Genomic DNA, 21918 nt, shown 5'->3' on the forward strand with positions numbered 1-21918 from the left:
TCTCTCTGTGCGTCTTTGTCTCTGAGTGTGTCCCTGGCTGTATATCTGTCTCTGTCTACCAGAGCATGGATGCATCTCTGCCTCCCTCTGTGTCTCTTTACTTACGTATGGGTCCCAGTTTTTCAGATGTCTGCCTCTGGGGGAGGTCCCTCTCTCTCTGAATGTCTGTCCCCATTTCTCTGCATGTCTCTGAGTCCGTCCCTATCTCTCTGTATAGCTGGCTCTACTCTAAATTGTGCCCCGTCTCTGAAAATCACTGTTTCTTTGGGTGTCTCTATTTCTGTCTTTTTTGTCTCTCTGTGTCTTTATCTCCGAGTGTGCCCCCTCTTTTTTCTATGTCTCAGTCTCTGTGAATGCCTTTGTACGCGTGCAGGGAAGACAGGAAGCAGGTACTGGTTGGTACAAAATGTTTATGGGGGTAACCTGGGCCCTGGAAGTGAAAGGGGAAAGAGGAGGAGGGAGACCCAACATTGTACAAATTCTCTGCACTTGGGGGACTGGACTGGCTCAGGGGGGCAGGATGGCCTGGGGAGGTCATCCCTAATGCATTGCACAGAGCTGGGGTGGCAAACCCCAAGGGGAAATGGAGCTGTGGGGGCCAGGGACAGAGATGAGGAGAAAGAAGGAGGTGGACAAAGATGGACAGAGTGGGGAAAAGGGGGACAGAGAGAGAGAGAATGGGTACAGAAATAGCAGGAAGTGCAGAGAGGAGGTACAGAGGGAGAAAATGGGACAGAGATGGGTAAATGGCGGAAGGGCTGAAGACAGATAGGGAGAAGGGAATGGACATAGGGAAGAGGACAAAGATGGGAGGAAATGAGGAAGAGGTGGACAGAGATGGGGAGAGTCAAGGACGGGAGCAGGGAATAGGAGGAGGATAGAGATGTACAGGACCGGGGCAGGGATAGGAAGAAATGGGGAGAGATGGGAAGAGACAGGGGGATGGGGAAAGAAATGGGAAGAGAGAGAGATATAGAAGATAGGGAGAAGAGAGGGGGATGAAGATGGGGCAGAGGCTGGAATGAGGATGGAGACAGGAATGGGAAGAAATGGTCCAGGGAACAGGGATTTGGGGGCCTGGGGAAAGAGGAAGAAGACAGATGGCTGGAGAGAAGGTGAGAGACAAGGGACAGAGATGGAGTCAGGGAAGAGGTGAGGCTTCAAGGGCTCTGAAGGACAGGAGTTGGTGGAAGAGCCCAGGGGGCAGGGCTGGGTGGGTGAAGCCAGGAGTGGGCCCCCCCGGCTTCTCCAATGGCAGTGCCTAGCTCAAAGTGGGGTCTGAGGGGCCTCATTTAGGCCCCCTCCTCCTGGCCAGGAGGTGCAGGTGGCCCCCTGGCTGTGGGCATTGGGACCCCAGGGGCTGTGGAGGGGCAGAGGACGTATCGTCCAGCTGGGTGCACGTCGGCAGACGTGACACAGCTACAGTTGCAGGAGGCCTTTGGGGTTGGTAGGGGGCTAGCTTGGGGGGTGCCACCAGCTGCCCCAGCAGGTTCCCCATCCATGTTGACATAGAGGATTTCTTCAGGGTCCTGGGCTGGGGGAAGGCTCTTCAGTGTCATCTCCAGCTCTTCTCGCAGTTCTGCGAAGGTTGGTCGGTCCCTGGGGCTCAGGGACCAGCAACGGGACATCAGTTCATACCTGGTGGGGAATCAGTGGCTGAAGAATGGAGGGTTCAAAGGATAGGGATAAGGCAGTGACAGAGGGGTAATGCAAAGAAGGGTCTGAGGGTGTTCTGGGAGGTCAGAGGGTTTGGGGGATGATTACTCAAGGGGGCCTCAGCTAGAGATTTGGGGGCATCTCAAGAAGTTTTGGGAGATTCAGACTGGGTCTCAGAGGCCTAGAGAGGGTCTCAGGGTGTTTAGGGTAATGATGGGATCACGGGAATCCTTAGGATCACAGGATTTAAAGCCAGAAGGAAACATGATCCAAAACTCCTTGTTTTACAGAGGAGGAAATTGAGGCCCAGAGGAGGGAAAGAACTGGGACAAAGAGTAATTATCAGAGCTAGGACTTGAACCCAGATCTTTTCCTTCAAAATCCAATGCTCTTTCCACAATACCATAGTCTGAAGGTACTGGACATCTAGGGAGGTCCAGGGGAGATTTGGGTCAGGGGCAGAGAGGTTGAGGGGGAACATTAAGGGGCCCTGGGAGTTTAGAGCTCTTCATGAGCTGGCAGACTGTGGGAGGTCTCCACGGAGGCTTTTAGGGCATCTACACATATTTAGGACATTCTCAGGGGTCCAGAGAAGGTCTTGAAAGTGCATCACCAGTTTGGTAGGTTCTTAGGGGTGTTTGTAGGATTTTGGGGGCTTCTTATTTTGGTAGGTATTTAGAAGACTAAATGAGGGGGATGGTTTTGGGGTCTTGGAGGCATTCTTATGGGGGAAGCTTCTGGTGACATCCCTGGTGCCTTGGGGATGTCTCTGGGAATGCTCAGAACCTTGGGTCATTCAGTGCTTTAGTTTGTAGGTGGATTTTCAGGGTGTTTGGGGAATGTTCAGGATCTTGGGGTGCTTAGGTATACTCAGGGGGCCTCTGTCAAACATTTCAGGGTATTGGGGGATTTTTGGACTCCAATGGGGGATACAGGGAATGCTTATGGTAACAAGGTGTTGGGGGATGGGGTAGGGGCAGGGCTTACAGTCCATCCAGACAGTCTACTGGCTGCTTGAGTCGATGGCCTTGCCTCAGGTAGTCGTAGATCTCACTGTTCTCTACTCCTGGATAAGGTGTCTGGCCTCGAGTTGCAATCTCCCACATAGTCACTCCAAAAGACCACTGGGGGAGGAGAAAAACAGGAAAGAAGGTGAGGATTAGTGGAATCACTGAGGTCCCCAGGGATCCCTTCTTCCTTGGCTCACACATGGATGACCACACCCATAAACACATGGCCACACCCCTATACACACCACATCACTTTTGCTGGTGTAGACACGGTCAGCTAGACTCTCAATGGCAATCCACTTGACTGGCATCTTGGCGATTCGGCCCTGGCGGTAATAATCCCCATTATAGATCTTCTTAGAGAGGCCAAAGTCGGCCACGCACACGGACATGTTCTCATTCAGCCTGTGGAGACAGGGTGGGGACCTCAGTGGGCTGAGGGCATCATAGAAACCCAGCATTTTTAATATCCTACTTTCTGATCAGTAGCTATTACCTCATTGATTTCTCTAGACTATCACTCCCCAACCCTCGTTTTCCTAGGGGAAGGACTAAGTCCATCAGGGTCTAATTAAGGTAGTTTCCTCTCCCCTTCCTCCTCCCAGTCAGTCCTCGGAGACTTTTCCAGGACCCAAAAATGTCTCTTCTCCAGCTCTTCTCCAGCTTCCTAGGCTCTAACTGGAGTCCCATCTCTCTCTCTCTCTCTCTCTCTCTCTCTCTCTCTCTCTCTCTCTCTCTCTCTCTCTCTCTCTCTCTCTCTCTCTCGTTGCCTGGGGTGGTATAGACTCTTTTCTCCCCAGGCTACCATTTCTCAGCCCTTCCCATAGCCCTGACCTCTCCATGAATATCTGTGCCCCCTCCCCTTCATACACACAAACTCCAGGAGGGCTCACATGCAGTTCCGGGCAGCCAGGTCCCTGTGAATAAACCTCTTGGTGCTCAGGTAGTCCATACCACTGGCAATGTCTGCCATGAACTTCACCAGGGTTTGAGTTGGTAGGAACTGGGCAGAGGAAGGGGTATTGGGAAGCAGGTGAGTGAGGGATAGTGGTTATCCAGAACACCTTCACTCCCCAAAACCCTCCTTCCAACTTAATTACCCCCAATCACACTTCTATCTTCTTAGTCAACCTAACCTCTTCCCAACTCCCCTAACCCTGACTTCCCCTCTGGGCTCTGGCTTCCTCAGCTACATAAAGAGGGACTTGGCATGAATGATTACTTTAGCCCTTTCTGGCTTTAAGTGGCTGTATGTCATGGTCATTCCTGGCAGGGATGTAACCAGGGTTGGTGGCACCTGGGGCCATATGTGTCCCAACTTGGGAGTGTGAGTATAGAATGGGCAAGGGTTTGTGGTCCATAAATATGAGAGAGAGAGACAGAGAGAGAGACAGAGAGAGAGAGAGAGAGAGACAGACAGACAGACAGACAGAGACAGAGACAGAGAGAGACAGAGAGAGAGACAGACAGACAGAGAGACAGACAGAGATGAGGAGACCGAGGAGCTGGGTTTGAGTGTTGGAAAGGAACAGTTGAGGTAGAGAAGACTGAGAACCAGGCCCCTGGGTTCTAGTCCTACTCGGTCACATCTTGGCTATGTGACTCTGGCCAAGTTGCTTAACCTCTCAGTGCTCTAGGCAGCTTGGGAATACTCTAAATTGCAGGCACTGACCTGATTTGCTGGAGGGAGTTTCTTACCTGAAGTCCTCTGTATACTAATGAAATCCCAGGTCCACTAAGCTAAAAAAGGGATCCTAGGTCTAAGATCCATTCTAGCCATGATATTCTGCATTGTAATTTTCTGGTTTCTATAGTGCTAGGTTCTAAGGGTCTATGAATTTGTATCTTAAGGCTTGATGATCTGAAGAAGCCTCAGTTCTCTGGTCACCAGTCTCCCTTCTCCCTCTTTCCATCTCTTCTCCCAGTCCCTTCGCTGGGCCCCCAGAACCCTGGGTGCAGACCCTAGCTCTGCACTTTTTAGCTATGTAGACTTTGTCCTAGTCACTTAAGCCTGCGCCCCCTCCCCCCACCTCCAAGTCCCTCACCATAGGCTGGTCCCCAAGCCGTGAATAGAGCAGGAAGCTGTGCAGGTCCCCATGTTTCATGAAGGGCAGAATGACCACAGGCGAAGGAAAGCCCTCACACTCGGAGCCCTGGAGGCAAACCCCTGATGCCCGCCCCCACAGAAGCCCCTTAGTCCCTCATGTTCATGGGTTGCCCCCAGATGCACCCCATCCAGCTTCTCCTGCTGGCCACCGACTCTCTCCACAGTCAGAGGGGAGGGGGGCAGAGAAGCTGACAGTGGAGGAGGCTGGTTCCCAGGGCTTGTTTCCGGAGCCCAGGGGGTTGGAGGGGAGCAGCTATTTCTGGGAGAGGTCAGGGGTGACATTGCTGCCACATTCCCAGGCTGGGAGGAGGGGCATGTGGAGAGAGGGGCTGCGGAGGATGGGTGGGGGCTGTGCAAGGACCTGAACCAACTTCAGGCTAAAGGATAGACGCCAATCCTTCCCTTCCCTCCCCTCCCCTCCCCCAGATCTTGGGGTCTCCCAATTCTCCATGTACCAGACTCTCCCTTCCCTTGTCTAACTCACCGATGAGCCTCATGACATTGGGATGATCAAACTCCTTCATACAGACTGCCTCACTCAGGAAATCCTCCATCTCTGACCGGGTACAGATGGCAACTGACAGAGAGAGGAGGAGAACATTAGAATAATGGCTGATGTTTCTGCAGCATCTGTGGGGCAGGTGAGGCTGCCCATGTAGTGGGGGGGGGGACTGGCCAGTCATCCCCTGCCACACAGAAGTGGAAAATGAGACTCTGAGGGGCAGTGATATGGCTAACTCCCGAATCAGAGGACCTGGGTTCCAATCCTGCTTATTGTACCTTGACTGTCATTTAAACTACCTGGGCTTCAATTTTCTCATCTGTAAAAGGAAGGGATTGCTTTGGATGGCCTCTGAAGTCCCTTTCTGCTCTAGAGCTCTGAGCCTGGGAAAGCACAGGTCTTGACTAGGTACCTCCCCTGTTCAAGAAGTTTCTGGGGCTCCCTGCTGCCTTTAGGATTCTCATATGAATGACCTTTTGGTGCCACAATTTGGCTCCTACCTATGCATCTGAGTTTTTTATTGTATGTAGTCTATGTTCCAGCAGAACTAGCTTATCTACCCCCGACCACGTGACATTACTCTTCCATCACCGTGCCTTTGTACAGGCAGCACTCCTCTCTACCCATGCCTGCAGTGCTCTGCTTCTTAGAATCCAGAGCTTTCTTCATAGGAAGTTTCAAGGGTCACCTGTACAGGATGGCTTATTTCTCCCTGACAGAAATCACTTTGTATTCTTTCTTTCTTCTTCCTTCCTTCCTTTCTTAAAAAATTATTTTTAACATTTTTTAAAAAATCGAGTTCCAAATTCTCTCCCTCCTGCCCCTCTCTCATCCATTGAGAAGGAAAGTAGTGGGATATTGCTATGCCAAACAGAATTGTACATATTTTCTATACTCCTAATAGCATGTAAGCTCCCTGAGGTCAGGGACTGTGTCAGTTTTGCCTTTAGATCCCCAATCCCCAGCATAGGTCTCAGTACCAAAGTAGGTAGTTAATAAATGCTTGTTCCCTCCTTCAATAAGCATTTATTAAGCACCTACTATGTGCCAGGCATTGTATTAAGTATGTTACAAATATTCAACCCTCACAACAACTTCTGAGATAGGCACTCTTATTATCTCCACTTTATAATTGTGGAAATTGAGGCAGAAGGAGGTTAAGCTATTTGCCCGGGATCACACAGCTAGTTCAAAGTTATATTTAAACTCCGGCCCAATGCCCAGCATTGAACCACCTAGCTGCCTCCATGAATGGAAGTAGCAGCATTGGGGTTGGAACCCAGATGGTGGACTTCTAGTTGATCTGGCTGGGGGCTGGGGTGCACACAGAAAGAAGTCTGGGGGCTGGAGTGGAAGGTAGACGCAGACTCACTCTTCATGGTTTTCACAGCCACTTTGAGGACAGAGTCGTCTTGGTTCAACTGCCCTTCCATGACAGAGCCAAACTCCCCTGGGGTGGGAAAAAGGAAGAGGTGGGTAGAGACAAGAGTGAGGGAGGAGAAGGAGGGTCTGGGGGTGTGACCCCAGAGCCAAAGCAGAGAGAGAGGGGCCAGAGCATGGCCTGGGCGCCACGGGATACCTTCCTACTTCTTACTAAATTGTGGAAAGGGACTAGACTTGGGGTTATGGGAGAAAGAAGTCAGGGTGGGCTTGGGAGCATCTGGGGAAACTCACCTTCTCCCAGGGTCTTTCCCAAGGCTACCTTATGGCGGTCCACCATCACATCTCGGAGTTTCTCCTTCAGCTCTTCACTAATACCCAGGCTGTTTACTGAGAGCAAAGGAAGGGGCAGGAATCAGAGATGGTCTTGGGGCAGTAATCTACCCAAAGTCCCTCCTCTTCTCCAGCCTTCTTCCCTATTGGGTTTAGTGCCCGAAGGCAGGGACTATTTGGAAAAAAAAAACTTTCTCTGTATCCCTGGTGCTTAGTAAAATACTCGATTAATAAATTCTTGTCAATTGATTGCTGGTGCAAAAGTACTGGACAGAGTTAGGAGATTCCTGCAAATTATATAAGACCAAGTTTCCAGGGTTCTAGGGAAAGTCTACTCTAGAATTCTAAGGATCTAAAATCATGGAACCTTAAGATTCAAGGATTCTGTGACTCTATCACTGGGAGAAGGGCATCAATGGAGGTAGGGGCTTTCTAGCTACTACTTGTCCCTTACGGGTAGCTTCAGTAGTTCGCCGGCTGTAGGACTTCCGGACCCGGTACCGGACAACAAGCTCTCCTCGATCCACCGTAGGCTGAAAGACTTCCCTGGGGAGATCAGGGCAGGTGGTGAGGGTGGAGCCCTGGCAAAAACATTGGAGAAGGAGCTAGATGCCTGCTTGGGCCTCCCCGCCCCCACTCTTCTTCTTCCCGTGTTATAGAAGGTCTGGATGGGAAGTTAGAGTGCCTAAGTTTCAATGCTCCTTCTGCTACTCAGGCAAGTCAACTTACCCCTGGGCTGTATGGGATGGCCTCTGAGGTCCCTTCCAAAGCTAGGTCTAAGATTTGATGGCTGTGTCCTAGGCCTGGGGAGAGGGACTCAAGTATCTGGAAGGCCTGGCTTACCCATAACGTGTCTCCTTCTTTCTCCGGTGGAAGAGGAAGAGAGCGAGGAGGAGGACACAGGCAGCAGCTGTTACAGCCCCCAGGAGCACGTACCACCAGGGCCAGGAGAAGGCAGGGGCTGGGGGGTCCTTCACTGCAGGGTGTTGGGGGGGGATCATGGAGAAGCAAAGCCCCTTTCCTGGAGGAAGTTCTGCCCACACCACCAGGGCCCCAAGGACTTAGGGATAGGGGAGGGACCTGGGATGGGACTGAGGAGTCAGAAGGGCAAGGAATATATGTGTTTGAGAGGGGAGTGAAATGGAGATGTGAGGAAGACAGGACCATCTGGGAAAGGCAAGTGTGTAAAAGGCTGGGTGGCGGGGGAAGGGATGAAGGTGAGGGAAGGGTGTTCAGTGAGTGATGAGACCTCCCAGAGTGGCAGTGCAAGGAATAGCGGTGAGGAGGGTGTGCAAGGAGTGTGGGATGGGTATGTGATGGGGCAAATCAGTTTGTAAGGAACATGCAGGGTTGTGCCAGGTTATGCGGGACAGGGATGAGAAGGAGGTCCAATGGGGAGCATAGGGGAGGGGAGGCTGGGTCAGGAAGACGGGGAAAAGAGTGGGGTGACAGAGGACTGAGAAAGGGGACAAAACTGCTTGAGTTGCCCTTGAGGGTCTGCAGGTTATTGGGAGGGTGCAAGTGTGCAAGGATCACGGTATGGGTTTGAGTCCCGGGCAAGTCATGCTGGGGGTAAATAAGGGGTCCCCCCAAAATCAGGAGTGGTGGGTGAGGTTTAGGATTGGCATTCAAGGGAACTTCTTGAGTGTACAAAGGGGATATAGGCACCATGTCAAGCTTTCCAGGGGGCACTCTGGGCAAGAGAGGGGACTTGATGGAGCCAGGGCTATGCAAGGGAGGTGTGGGCACTGGAGGGCCATGCAAGGGGCCCTTACCATGCTGGTGCACTGGCTGCCTGTCCCCTGTGCAGAGAGAAGAGGGGAAGGGAGGAAGGAGAGCAGACTCAGTGTGGAAAAGGGAGAGGAGTATTAGGGGTCGGAGCGGGGAAAGTAGTAATAGGGGTGATTAGGGAATATGGCTGCGAGGAGAATAGGGCTCCTCTTTGAATGGTATATATGAGGAACCCTGGAAATGTTTTGGGGCTCTCAAGGACAAGTATGTGGTGATAGGACATCAGGCTGGCTCCTAGGCCACATTTGGGCTCTCCAGGAAGGTCTCTGGGCCAAGCTTGGGGAATCTCAGACCTGGGTGGTCTCAGAGTTGGGTTGAGGGAGGGACATACCTGGTCTCCAGGGCTCTAGTAGCACAGGCATGCTCCAGGGCCCATCACCGGCAGTGGTATAGGCTGCCACCCGCAGGGTTAGGTTGGGTAGCAACCCTTCCCCTCGAAGTTCCAGAGTCACTTCCCGCCTCAGCCCAGCATCCATCAGCACCTGGGTGATGGCGAGGGCAGGGAGAAGAGTGAGAATGGAAGTACCTCCCTTATGTAGCCCTCTCCCTGTCCTTTTCCTTTCTGCCCAGCTGAGGCCATGCCCACCTCAAGTGAATCTTCTTCACGATACGCCAGCTTGTACCCTCTCAGCGTCCCCTGCAGTGGAGCCCGGGGGGGCTGCCAGCACACCAGTGCCTGGCTGCCATTTCGGATGGCACTCAGATTCTCTGGGGGTCCCATTGGCACTGGGCACAGAGGGATAGAAAGGGAGGCTGAAATCCTCACTCTTTCCCACTCCCATTCTGACCCCAAGTAGGTCAGAGTACCTCCTGTAGACTCCCTGTGATATAAGCCCACAAATGAGCAGAAAAGGGTAGGCTAGGAGGTAGAAAGGCCCTACCTCCTTCAGGTGTCTCCACCAGCACCCAGTGTGTCCAAGGGGAGGGGCCTTGGGAGCTGGCACAGGCCACACGGATGTGGTAGGTGCTGTGGGGCTGCAGGTTCGTCATCTTCAGGCTGTGGGGTGGTACAGCTATCTGAAATGCCAGGGGCTCCTCTGGTGGTTCCATGGCTCCGGGTCCAGTCCCAACCTCATCATCTGATAGCACAGCCTGGGTTAAGAAAGAGGGAGGAGGAGGAGGAGGACGGAATAGGGCTCAGGGCCCATCTATGGATAGAAGGGTTTATGGTTCTTTTGATCTAAGATTCTACATCCTATGAATCTTTTGTCTAAGTTTCCATGTACTGTCTGAGCTCCATTATTATATGAGTCTTTTGTCCTCAGGTTCCACGGTCTAAGAACCTTTTGTTCTAAGGTACCGCATTCTATTATTACCTCTCATTCTAAAGTTCTAAATTCAATGGTTCTGAGGTTCTATATTCTGAGGCTTTAAGGTTCTGTTTTCTGTGATTCTTATGTTTTAAGGTTCCATGTCCTGCCATTCCAGTTCTAAGGTTCTTAATGCTATGGTTCTGAGGTTCTATATTCTATGGCTTTAAGGTTCTGTTTTCTATGTTCTGCCATTCCCTCTAATTCTAAGGTTCTCAGTGCTATGGTTCTGTGGTTCTATATCCTGTGGTTCCAAGGTTCTGTATTTTGTGAATCTTATGTTCTAAGGTTATATGCTCCATGGTTCCTTCTGGTTCCTAAGGTTCTAAATGCTATGGTTCTGGGGTTCCATGTTCTATGGTTCTGTAGTCCATGATTCTTTAAATGCCTATGGTTCCCAGGTTCTGTATTCCATGGTCCATGGTTCTTATGTTTCAAGATTTTCTCTTCTGTGGTTCTACAACTCTGGTTCTAAGGGTCTTTGATTTTTCTGGACCCAAATTACAAAGATATTGGAGAGAAAGGGATTCTTAGGAGGTCTCTCTCCCTTGCCCCCACTCCTCTCCAACTCCAAGGAAGAAGAAAGAGGTGAATGGGGCAGGCACCTGTCTTGCCCTCTGTCCTTCATCATGGAGGGGAAGGGGAAGTGGGATTTGCTGAGGACAGAGGGACAGACAGATGTCCCCAGCCTGACTCCCACTTCTCCTTTCCCTGGTATGGTAGTGACCCCCCACCCCCACCCTTGACACTGGCCCTGGATTCAGCCCCAGTGGGAAGTTGGACTTGGGCCTCTGAGGCAGACACTTCCTCTTTTGGGGTAGGGACAGGGAGATGTCACTGAGAGGAACCTCTCACCTGCAGGGCACAGTTGGTGATGGGGTAAATACCACTGGCCCCTGGTGTCCAGGCCACCTCAAGCTCTGTGGGACTGCTGGACATGATCCGGAGATGTTGAGGACGTTGTGGAAGTACTAGGGGTCACAAACAAGGAAAGGTGTGAAGCCTTCCCCTTCCCCTCCCTCCAGAACCCCCAACTCCTGTCCTGTACCTCCTGTATTACCCGTAGCCCCAGCCTGGCCTCATTGCTTCCAGAGTTCTGCCCCCCCCATACCCCATTCTCATTCCAGCCTCAACCCTTTTCTCCAAGGATTCAGTTCATCCCTTTCCCCTAGGGTCACCTGTGACTGTGGCTGTCCGGGATGTGGTGACCCCTTTAGCATTGTGGGCCTCGCAGGAGAAGGACGATGTCTTATTCAGACCTGGGGGGGAGCACAGCCATTGTGGGAGAGGGAATTTATTAGAATGATAGTAGCTCTGAGGTTCATAGAACTTTAAGAATTTCAGTTTAAGAATGTTTCTATAGTACCCCTCAGGGTACCCCCAGTATCCCCAGGGACCCTTAGTAAAGTTAGTGGTCACATCTTTGGTCAGGACTAGAAGCTACGCAAGGAAAGGTCCAGGCTCAAGGCCCTTCCACTATGTCAGAAGATCAGAAGATCTCTACAGGCCCTGGTTGGGGCCATAAGGATTGTGGGGTGTGTCTATGGGTGCCCACCTGTATGTGCATATATCCCTGGAATCCCCTAGGCTGCGGGGGAAGTGGGTAGGAATCAGGGTCGGGGAAGCAACTGTGTGTGAGGGACTGAGAGGTACGAAGTCCAAGAATTATGGAGATAAACAGGAAGATACTTAACATACACACCCTGATTAATAGACATGGTCCCCCCCAGAGATGTACATGACCACAGTCACATGCACAGCTAGAGTCAGAGACCATCACCCACATGCATCCTCCCATTCAGGGCCCATTCAGGGCCCAGGGGCAGCCAGAGTCCCAGACCAGGTGCACACAGGTGTAGATCACTTGTATTTGGACACATACAAGGTGCAGTGACAAACACTCATATCTGTGCTCACATGGACAAAGGCAACCATGCACACACACACACACACAGATAGTCACACACACATATACACACACACAGAGTCACCCACAAAATCCCACATCCTCATGGTATCCTGGGCTCTTACAACTATCCACACAGTATCCGTTGGAGTCTGGATACTGGATGCTGGATATCACACACTCTTGGGAACTGCCCCCTCGGTATTGGAGGAGACCCAGAGTCAGGCAGTTGGGCAGTTGGACCCCTGGGGCATGTGTGTGCCTGTGTCTGTGGGTCTGCCCTGCCTCCATCCCATTCCAAGGGGCATGGTCTTCCTCCCCCAGGTCCTCTCTGACTCCCTCAGCACATACAAGGTTTCTCATCGTCAGCAGGAGTGAGGGGGAAGGGTTGAGGAAGAGGAGGGGGACCCATGAGGCCGGAAACATACCCTCCTCCCCTGCTCTGCCAAGGTCAGATGCCCAGGCGGCTGCCATCAGTGGGCATGGTGCCAAGTGGGGGAAGGGGGCAGCTTGTGCTCAGGGATGGCCTTTCCCAAGGGACAGAGAGGGAGAAAGGGAGGCCCTGGGCCTTGATCCTGACTGGGAACTAGAAGGAGAGAAGAGAATGGGGGGACAGAGAAGGCACAGGGAACAGGGGCACAGTGATAAAACAGAACTGTAGCAGGAACAGAGAGGAGACAGGGAATAGGGGTACAGTGATGCAACACAGAACTGTAGGGGGACAGAGAGGATAGGGAACAGGGGTACAGTGATAGAACACAGAACTGTAGGGGAGACAGAGAGGAAACAGAAGAGAGGGCAGTGGAGAGAAAGAGAAAATATAGTGGAGGAAGGAAAAGAGGGTATTGGAGGCACAAAGAGGAGGCAGAGAGGAGACAGAACAGTGGGGGGTAGAGAAAGGAGAGCGACAAGAGGAAGCAGTGAGGGGGCAGAGAGAACAGTGCGGGGCAGAGGACAGTGGGGGCAGGGAGACAGACAGGAGGCAGTGAGGACAGTGAGGGAAAGAAAAAAATCACAGGATCAGAGAAAAAACAGCAAGTAGAGGGCATTGGGAGAGAGACAAGCAGGAAGGTGGATGGGGGAGACAAGGCAGGCATCAGGGGGCAGAGAGAGGATGGAGAGGGCACAGTTTGGGGGCCCTGAAACCTCAGAAGAGAGGCCCCATAGGGTCTCTAAGGCAGGGGGCTGGAAGCTGTTGCTCAGTCACTGACCACAGCATTCCTGACCCCCCCCACCCCCATTCCCGCCTGGTCCTGTGAGTCACCTCAGGGGCGGGTGAGCTGCTTCTGGCTGAGGGGTCCTGTTGAGGTGCTACAGGATCTCAGAACCCAGAGGGCCCCTCTGGATCTTAGTCAGGTCTATGGGTTGTGGGGAGGCCCCAGGCCCCTGCCCTCACTCAGGACCTTGGAAAAAGCCCCTTGGCCTATGCCTGTTCTGGTGCTGGACATTGTCCAGATGTGCTTCCCAGATGTGAGCCTGGCCTCAGCTCTTGGCTAGGGCTCTCCGCCCCCAGCTTTTCCAGGGACTGGGAGGAGGAGTTGTGGAAAGAAAGCCTGGACCCAGTACTCTGGGGTACACCCTAGTAGACACACACACACACATACACACACACACACACACACACATACAGTATGTTCTTAGAGACACTGTCCCACACTCAGACAGATGTACAGACAGAGAAACATGGACACACATGACAGTTTGGTTCACAAACATTTATTAATGTTTGTCTGTGCCAGGCACTGTACTAGGTGCTAGGGATATAGAGACAAAATTGTGTTTGAAAAGAAATAGTGCTTACCCTCAAGGGACTTACAGTTCTATGGGCAGGTGCCCTGGGGGGGGCAGCAAGCCAGCTCTGAGATTTGAGCTCTGTGTCCATGAACACATAATGATGGCATGTGATGGGGCAACGCCAGCATGCTCAGAGACACTGAGAAAGGGAAGATGACACCACCCACCCACACACCCACACACCCACACACCCACACCCACATACACACACACACACACACACACACACACACACACACACACACACTAATTCACAGACACCCTGCATCCCCTCTATTCCGAGGTGTCCATTCTGTCCTCACTTCCACCCCACCAGCCTGACTCAGCCATGGTCACCGCCCCTGACTCGCCCCTGACTCACTCTGGGAGGAGAAAGGGGGGACCCACGGGAATGTGGGGAATGTAGACCCCACCCAAATGATACCCCCACTGTCCTGGGCATATGGCATTCCCCAGCTCAGACCCATGTCTCCTCTCTGATGTGGTCACCTCATTCCCCTCAGGTCCAGATGTTCCCTTCTCCACCCCCCAAAAAGAGCCCAACCCTACTTGTAGGCTGCAAAGGGCATTTGAGCAGGGGCAGCCTCTATTCCCAATCCCCAGAGAGGCATGAGGGGGCAGGGTTCAAAGCTGCTAGCTTGCCTTGCTTCCTTTGCCTCTCTGGCTCTCTCTCTTAGCTGAGGAGTGGGTAAGTATCCCAGCGATCTGCACTGGGAGTGTGGAGGCCCAGGGCTTGGGGCCTTCCTGGCTCCATGGAGGATCTATGACAACTGACTTCACTTTTCTGGGCCTCACATTTCCCCTATGTACAATAATGGGAACAATGCTATCACCCTCAAGGGCTTTCTTTCAGTTCTGGGATTCAATTTCTCTGTTTTTCTCCCTTTGATACTCTCTGTCTCCCAGTTTCTCAATCTGTGTTTTTTTGTATACTGCCTCTCTCTCTCTCTCTCTCTCTCTCTCTCTCTCTCTCTCTCTCTCTCTCTCTCTCTCTCTCTCCTCTCTCTCTCTCTCTCTCTGTCTCTCTCTCTCTCTTTCTCTCTCTCTCTCCTCTCTCTTCTCACTCTTCCACTCTCTTCCCCTTTTTCCTCACCTCTCTCTGTCTCTGTCTTTGTCTCTCTCCCCCCACCTCTTTCTGTCTTTATCTCTCTCCCTCCTTCTTTTCCTTCCTCCTCCTTTCTCCCCTCACTTCCCTCTCCTTTTCTCCCTCTTTCCCCCCCTGCCTCTTTTCTCTTCCTCTCTCATCTCTTTCACCTCTCTCTTCTCCCACCTCTGTCTTTGTCATTGCCCCCCCTGCCCCATGTCTCTCCCTGTCTGTTGGCTTTCTTATTTTGGAATGAAAATGGGAAAGCTTCTGCTAACTTAGAGTGACAGAGTTCAGCCCATGACATGGAGTGGGGAGAGGGGCACCAAAGTTTCCGGTAGCCAAGGTCAAGGGCAGGAGATGAGGCGATTGGGACTGTGCCTTCCCTCCTCCCCTCTATGCCCACAACTTTCCCCTCAGGGTCCAAGACCACAAATTTGGACCACATACAGCCTTCAGATATGAACCCCAAACAAAGGAGGCCATTGAGAGTGGGTTGGGTGGAGGGTAGGGGAGACACAAAGACAGAGAGATTGAGAGAGGAGAGAGAGAGGCAGAGAGAGAGAGAGAGAGAGAGAGAGAGAGAGAGAGAGAGAGAGAGAGAGAGAGAGAGAGAAGGAGAGAGGGAGGGAGGGAGGGAGGGAGAGAAGGAGGGAGGGAGGGAAGGATAGAGAGGACAAAAGTATCGAAAGAAAGAGACAAAAAGTAGCAAACGGAGACAGAGAGACTGAGAGGTAAAGAGTGAAAGCCAGAGAGATACACAAGAGACAGAAGTTGAGAGATAGGGGAACAGATAAGAGACACAGAGTCAGAAAGAGAGACAGAGACAAAAGGGCTGAGACTTTGAGAGAGACAGACAGACAGAGATAGATACAGGACAGAAACACACAGAAGATGGAAATCAGCAGAGAAAGAGACAGAGGTGTGAGGGCAGTCATAGCTGGAGGGGATTCCAACTCCCCTCCCCCCAAGCATCCCAGATCCTAGAGAGACTCACCTGGCAGGTGGAGTAGGCCCTGAGAAAGACTGTGTGGGGCCAGCGGGGCACCATCATGGAGCCAGAGCAGATGAACAGGCTCAGGGGGCCCCTGGGCTTGGCAGCTGAGGTTGAATGGGGTGTCAGCAGCCACAATCATATCTTCTGGCTCCTCCAGGAAATAGGGGAGGCCTAGATGGTGGAAGTGGGTGTGCCTAGGTCAAGGAATCTGTAGGGTCATAGCTCCTTTTCCATCCCACCGGCCCACCATATTCCTCCAGACCTTTATTGTAGACTGTCTGACCTCTCCCGCGCTAGACCTTCTAATACCTCTGCAGAACCTTCATCCCAGACCATCTGCTCTCCTACAACCTGGTATTTCTTTCCATCTGGACCCCTGACCTCCCTAAATCTATAACTTCCTCCATGTAGGACTCCTGATGAACTTCCCCAGCCAGGGCTCCCTAACCCTTCACAGTCCCTAATTCCTACCTTAGACTCCCTGGAACCCCACATTTCCATCCTAGACCTTCCACCCTCTATACCCACAGTCCTTTAGTCCCTCCCCCTATCTTAGATCCTTGGATCCATAGTCCTAGTGATTCCTCATCTCAGAACTTTGAACCCCATATAACCCCTAAATTCTCTATCCTGGGACCCATAATCCTCCATAACCACTGACATCATCCATCTCAGATACATTAGCCCCCTACAATTCCTCAAATCTTTCTCTCAGGTCCCCTGACCTTTCCATTGGAAGGATCCTTCCAGACTTCTCTCCTAGACCATCTGAACATCCATGAACCCCACACTTCTATTCTAGATCTTCTCAAACCATCCACAAGCCCCATGGACCACCTGACCCACTATCAACCTTCCCACATCTCTAAAATCCTCTTAAAGCCCCATCCCCTCATCAGAGACCTTTTGCCCCTTATAAGACTAGATGCCACATCCAGGACCCCCATAACCTTCTTAGACTCCCTATATCAGGCTCTCTGACCCCTTACTCACCTCGCATCCTCAGAACCCTGCTCTGAGGCTTACCTTCTAGACCTACATAGGCTGGTGGGGATAGAAATGTCTCTCCCTCCACAGCCACAGAGCACTGGTACCTCCCGGCATCTGAGAGCTGCAGGGCTGAGATCCTGGGGAGACAGGACAGGTGCCCAGAGAGGGAAAGGGGAACAGGAGGTAGGTCAGGGGGCTGGGCTGGAGCCAGGGATAAGAATCAGGTCATGGAATCAAGGGGAATGGGACAGGACAGGGTGCAGAAGGGAGGCAGGAGCTTGAGTCAGGCTTGGACAGGGGCTTCTGGGGCAGAGCAGGGATGTAGGTGCTAGACCCAAGTGAACCAGGGCTAGGGTAGAAAGGATGGGGCTAAGTTACTGTTCAGTTGTTTTTCAGTTGTGTCTGACTCTTCATGACCCCATTTGGGATTTTTTTGGCAGAGACACTGGAGGGGTTTACCATTTCTTTCTCCAGCTCATTTGGCAGATGAGAAAACTGAGGCAAATAGGGTGAAGTGACTTGCCCAAGGTCACACAGCTAGGTCAGATTTGAACTCAGGAAGATGCAGGGGCTGTTAGCAAAGTGGGGCAGATAGTCCCAGACAGTCTAATTCCTTAAACATTTCATTAAATATCTACTATGTGCCAGGAACAAAGTAAAACTAGAGACAGTTTCTCCCCTTGTCACTTACTTTCTCCTTCGAGTGGTAGAGGAAAGGTCAGGGGTAGAAGGATAGGGGTTAGGATTGTGGAGAGGGCCAGGAGTCCCCACTGTACCTGAGCTGACTGACCACCTTCCAGTCATCCTGGTCCTCTTCCCCCAGGGGCACCTGAGTCTGGGTGCTATCAGCAAGTTCTAAGACCTGTCCATCCCGAAGCCAGCTGACCTCTGGAGCCTCCCCAGCCACTCGGACCTCACAACGAAGCACGGCCATTTGTCCCCGTGCCCCTGTCACGTTCCCAGGTCCAGTCACAAAGGGGTCCCAAACACCTGGACAGGGACATACCAGAAGAGATCCATGTGGTAGGCCCCAGAGGAGGGAGATAGAGGGGGATGGAGACAAAAGAGAGGATGTAGAGGAGGAGAAAGAAGCAGCGGGGAGCAGGGGGAGATGGAGCGAGGAACACAGGGGCCAGTGTGGGGACAGAAACAGGGGGAGATGACTGGAGAAGACAGAAGGGAGGCAAGAATGAGCAGAGGACATGGGAATGGGGAGGGCTAGGGACCTGACCCTGAACCTTGCCCAGGAGCCTGGTCAGTGCCCTCCCTTCCTAGGGATAGCCTTCTAGGCATAGGCCCCCATGGCCAAAGGGGAGGAAGGAAGGGAAGGGAGGCAGCCCCTGTGGTACTGAGGCCTCCGGGACTGTCAGTAGCATGAACTCAGTAGTTGAGGGGGTGGCGAAGGGGGAGGAAAGAGGAGAGCTTTATGGGAGAAGAGGAAGTCCCAGGGGACCCCAAAGTCCAGAAAATCAATGGGAACAAGTCCCAGGCCCTCGGGTAGCCTCCCACACCCTGAACCAGGCCAGTCTACCATCACGAGGGCCCAAGTATGGATCAACACACCCAGAGACAGGCTAGAAGATGAAAGCGAGGGAGAGACCATTAGAGACAGACAGGGACAGGACCCGAGAAACAGGAGTGCTCCCCAAAAGAGAGGCGGAAGAAGTAGAGCAAGGTAGACACACACACAGGGAGGGGAAGAGATTGAGTCAGAGACAGAGGGAGAGAAAAATGGAGAGACTTGGAGAGAAGAGACAGGAAAAGGTATGGAGCCAGAGACCAAGAGAAAGAGATGGCAAGGAAGTTGGGGAGACGCAACAGGTTTCCCCCCTCTCCAAGTTCACCTTCCCAGCACCCTTTGCCCCCTGCCCTCCCCGTTATTTCCTAAGGGGGAATCCCCTTGGTATAGCTTGTCCTTTCTCCTGGACTGGACTCAGAGCAGAGAGGGGTGGAAGGGGAGGGTGCTGCCCGATGCCAACTGAGTCACAGGCCCTAACGGTAAACGGAAACCAGCATCTCCTTAAGCACAGAAAGTCCCCCCTTCCCGTCCAACAGTCATGGCCTCAGACCTCCAGCCTCCCCCTCCCCCCAAAGCCCCTCCCTGTCCCTGCTCCTAATTTCTCCCTGACTTGTCTCTAGCTATCTCTTATCGCTGCTTTCCTCCTTTGCCCCCTCCCCCACCGGTTCTCTTCCATCTCTGTCTCTCCCCATCTCTGTCTCACCCTCTGCGCTGCCTGCTCTTCTCAGTCTCCCTCATTATCTCTTGTCTCTTATCTCTCTGTCTATCTCTTGATCCCCCACCCGAGTCTGTGTCTGTTTTTCATTTTTGTGTCTTTTATCTCCTTCCTCTGTTTCTCATGCCATCTCTGTCTCCTATACCTTTTTTTTCTCTCCCTCTTTCTCTCTCTGGTACTAATCTCCCCTACTTCTCTCCCCCTCCACCACGACCCTTCCCCTATTTCTGGATCCCAGGCCTTTTCCAGGTGTGTTTATGAACCCAGTCTGGTACTGCCCCAGGAGCCCAGCTCTCAACTTTTACAGCGCTAACTTTCCTCAGTGGGTGGTCTGAATCACAGACCCCAGGGTAGGCAGAGTATGGTATAGGGAAGGTAGGGAAGCCCAGAGCTTACATTTGGGGTCTGGGCACCTGTGTAAGCCCAACTAGGGGTACACTTCTAGGCCTCACTCCCAGGGAGATAGTATCCATCCTTCCCTCATACCCTGGACCCACTCACCTTCCTGGGCCCAACTTCCCCAGCACCAGAGTGCCAGGCACCACGCCAGCCCCGTCCTGCCCATCCTGGTGGACCCCGGCATCCAGGCCAAAACTTTCCCTTGGCTCCGGCCTCAGTCCGGTGGGGCGAAGGGGGGAGGGGGGCAGGGCTTGGGTTCTCCCCCTCCCCCCAGTTATGGCCTCTTCTCAATGTCTTGGTCCTTCAGACAGTGCCCACCACTCCCTGCCCACCACCCACCCTCTGCCGCCTGCCTTCTGCCTCTGGCTTTCAGCCCTTAACTGGACTGGCCAGCCCAAACTCCTCCCGAACAAACTTTCTCTCCTCCCTCTCCCTCAGTCTCAGCACCCCGGCTGTCCCCGCCCCTGGGCCCCCCTCCGCCTGCCTGGGCCTCCTCCTCCCTCCCCCCTTCCCGCCTCCTATCCCGCCCTCCTCCCTCTCCTTGGAGAGGGGGAAGCAGCCTTGGACCCCAAAGGGTTAAAGAAAGGGGAAGGGGCTGCCCAGCCCCCTTCTTAAAGGAGCAGGAACAATCACAACCCAGCACCATAGAATATCAGAGCTATTTACAAACCCTCAAGACCTCCTACCTTTTACAGAAGAGGAAACTGAGTCCTAGGTAGGGAAAGGAGCTGGCTAGTAAGAGATAGGGAAGCTGTAGAGAGGGGAGAGAGGACAGAGGGGGTGGGCTCTCCCACTTCTATGGCTTCTAGGTGGGGAGGAACTGCAGGGGGAGGGAGGGATGTTGGAGCCTCTCCCTGCCCTTCACCTTTGTCTATCCATCTGTCTTGAAAGCCTGCCCAGGGAGGAATCTGGAGAGCCGGAGCCTGGTAACTTGGGAAGGACGTGGTACTGTTCATGGTGCAGTGCTGCCCCTGGAATTAGGGGGTCCAAGTTCCATCCTGCCTGGGGTCAAGCTGTGCGGCCTTGAGCAAGGCACTTGACCTCTGGAGCTAGAGTCTCCTTATCTGCAAAATCCCTGGACTAGGTGACCTCGTTTCCTGTTTCATAGGCCTTTTCCCCGGGGCCACAGCTCTTCCTCACTCATCCCTCCAAGAACGACCTGATTCCTCCTTCCCCCATTTCCTGTGTTCAGGTTCCTTGTCTGTCTCTCTCTGTCTCTATTCATCTTGTCATAAAAACTATCCTGTCTCCTCAGCCCCATGACTCTTAGACACAGGCACACACCAAGGCGACTTTGGTCCTTTACACACACTCCCCAAGGCCCAGGCCCCTAGGAGTCCCTCCTCTCCCCCTTCCTTGGGAAATTCAAGGGAGATGGCCCAATCATCGGAAGGGGGAAGTGTGTATCTATATTTGTCTGTCTGTGGGTGGCTGTATATGTCTGAGTTGTGTTTGTGTGAGGGTGTGTGTGTTTTCACATGCCAATCTGTGTGTCCTTGTGGATCTGTGATCGTCTGGAATAGGTCACAGGATCAGAGAACTAGAGCGGAAAAGATTTTAGGGTCGGGCCCCTTCCGTTTTCTCTCAGAGAAGCTGAGTAACTTGGGCAAAACCTCCGGGTAGGCAGCAGAGGAGGGTTTGACCCCAGGTCCTCCAGCCCCCCCTTTCCCACTGCCCTAACTGCTGTTGGTCAATAAGTCTGTGGGACTGTGCGGCTGTGGTTTGTAAGGAGTAGTTCTGTGACTCTGAGGGTGGATGTCTCAGAGAGGGTATCCTGAAGTGCCTGGGAGTTGATCGAGAGTGTTGGTGTTGATGTGACGGTGTGTCTGTGTTGTATGTCAGGGTGTGTGTTGGTGTGTGACTGTTGTTTTTCTGCCTTCGGGATGGGATGGGGAAAGAGAAAGAAGAGAGGAGGCCTTCCCAACCCCCTTCACATTCCGACCTCAGGCCTGCTGGGGAGTTGGGGACAGCAGAGAAACCCAGGCATTTGGTGCTCCCAGTTTGGCCTGAAGCTGGGCTGGGCCTCCGAACAGGCTCTGCACATCTGGCGCTGATGTCAACAGCCTGGGCCAGGGGCGGTGTCGATGTTTCTGAGTCTCAGGGGCTGCTCCCCACCCGGTCTCTGGGCGGGGGGAGGAGGGAGGTAGAGTTGGGTAGGGGGGATTCAACACACCCCATTCCCCAAAAGATGCTCACATAGACTTCCAGATAAATCAAAGAATTTCAATCCCTCAGATGAACTCAGAGAGATGCACAAAGACCCAGAGGAAAACACAAACAAAACAGACACACACAGAGAGAAATATAGGGATTAAAATACTCAGAGACAAAAAAACATACATGCAAGGGAACAAACATCCAGAGATACACAGACATCCCAGAAAAAAAAGGGGAATCACAGAATCTCATAGATGGGGAAAGAACC

The 21918-nt window shown here is 52.7% G+C and overlaps 1 protein-coding gene across 2 annotated transcripts; it reads right to left on the reverse strand.

The window, feature by feature from the left end:
- Nucleotides 1-393: 393 nt before the first annotated feature.
- On the reverse strand, nucleotides 394-19909 carry AXL (AXL receptor tyrosine kinase). 2 transcript variants are annotated; one of them, XM_072608189.1, is made up of 20 exons: nucleotides 19596-19909; nucleotides 17637-17850; nucleotides 16897-16997; nucleotides 15871-16041; nucleotides 11268-11348; nucleotides 10945-11060; nucleotides 9661-9871; nucleotides 9366-9505; nucleotides 9111-9261; nucleotides 8764-8790; nucleotides 7832-7964; nucleotides 7443-7534; nucleotides 6950-7045; nucleotides 6648-6725; nucleotides 5258-5350; nucleotides 4712-4833; nucleotides 3560-3669; nucleotides 2912-3071; nucleotides 2644-2780; nucleotides 394-1638 (listed from the first exon to the last, which is right to left on the reverse strand). In XM_072608189.1, the coding sequence occupies exons 1-20, from the start codon at nucleotides 19675-19677 to the stop codon at nucleotides 1293-1295; spliced, it is 2661 nt and encodes an 886-aa protein (XP_072464290.1). In that variant the 5' UTR covers nucleotides 19678-19909; the 3' UTR covers nucleotides 394-1292. The 2 variants fall into 2 exon arrangements, with proteins under 2 accessions (XP_072464290.1, XP_072464291.1); XM_072608190.1 differs by lacking the exon at nucleotides 8764-8790.
- Nucleotides 19910-21918: the final 2009 nt, after the last annotated feature.

This window comes from Notamacropus eugenii, chromosome 5, assembly GCF_028372415.1.
Source record: "Notamacropus eugenii isolate mMacEug1 chromosome 5, mMacEug1.pri_v2, whole genome shotgun sequence".
NCBI lineage: Eukaryota > Metazoa > Chordata > Mammalia > Diprotodontia > Macropodidae > Notamacropus > Notamacropus eugenii.

What these genes read in the sequence shown, in the direction of transcription:
- AXL (XM_072608189.1), bottom strand. Translation starts at nt 19,677, where the DNA reads ATGCCGGGGTCCACCAGGATGGGCAGGACGGGGCTGGCGTGGTGCCTG. An exon ending in GGGAAGTTGGGCCCAGGAAG is followed by an intron (nt 17,851 to 19,595) that starts GTGAGTGGGTCC and finishes GTCCCTGTCCAG; the next exon opens with GTGTTTGGGACCCCTTTGTG. An exon ending in CAATGTCATGAGGCTCATCG is followed by an intron (nt 4,834 to 5,257) that starts GTGAGTTAGACA and finishes GGCGGGCATCAG; the next exon opens with GGGTTTGCCTCCAGGGCTCC.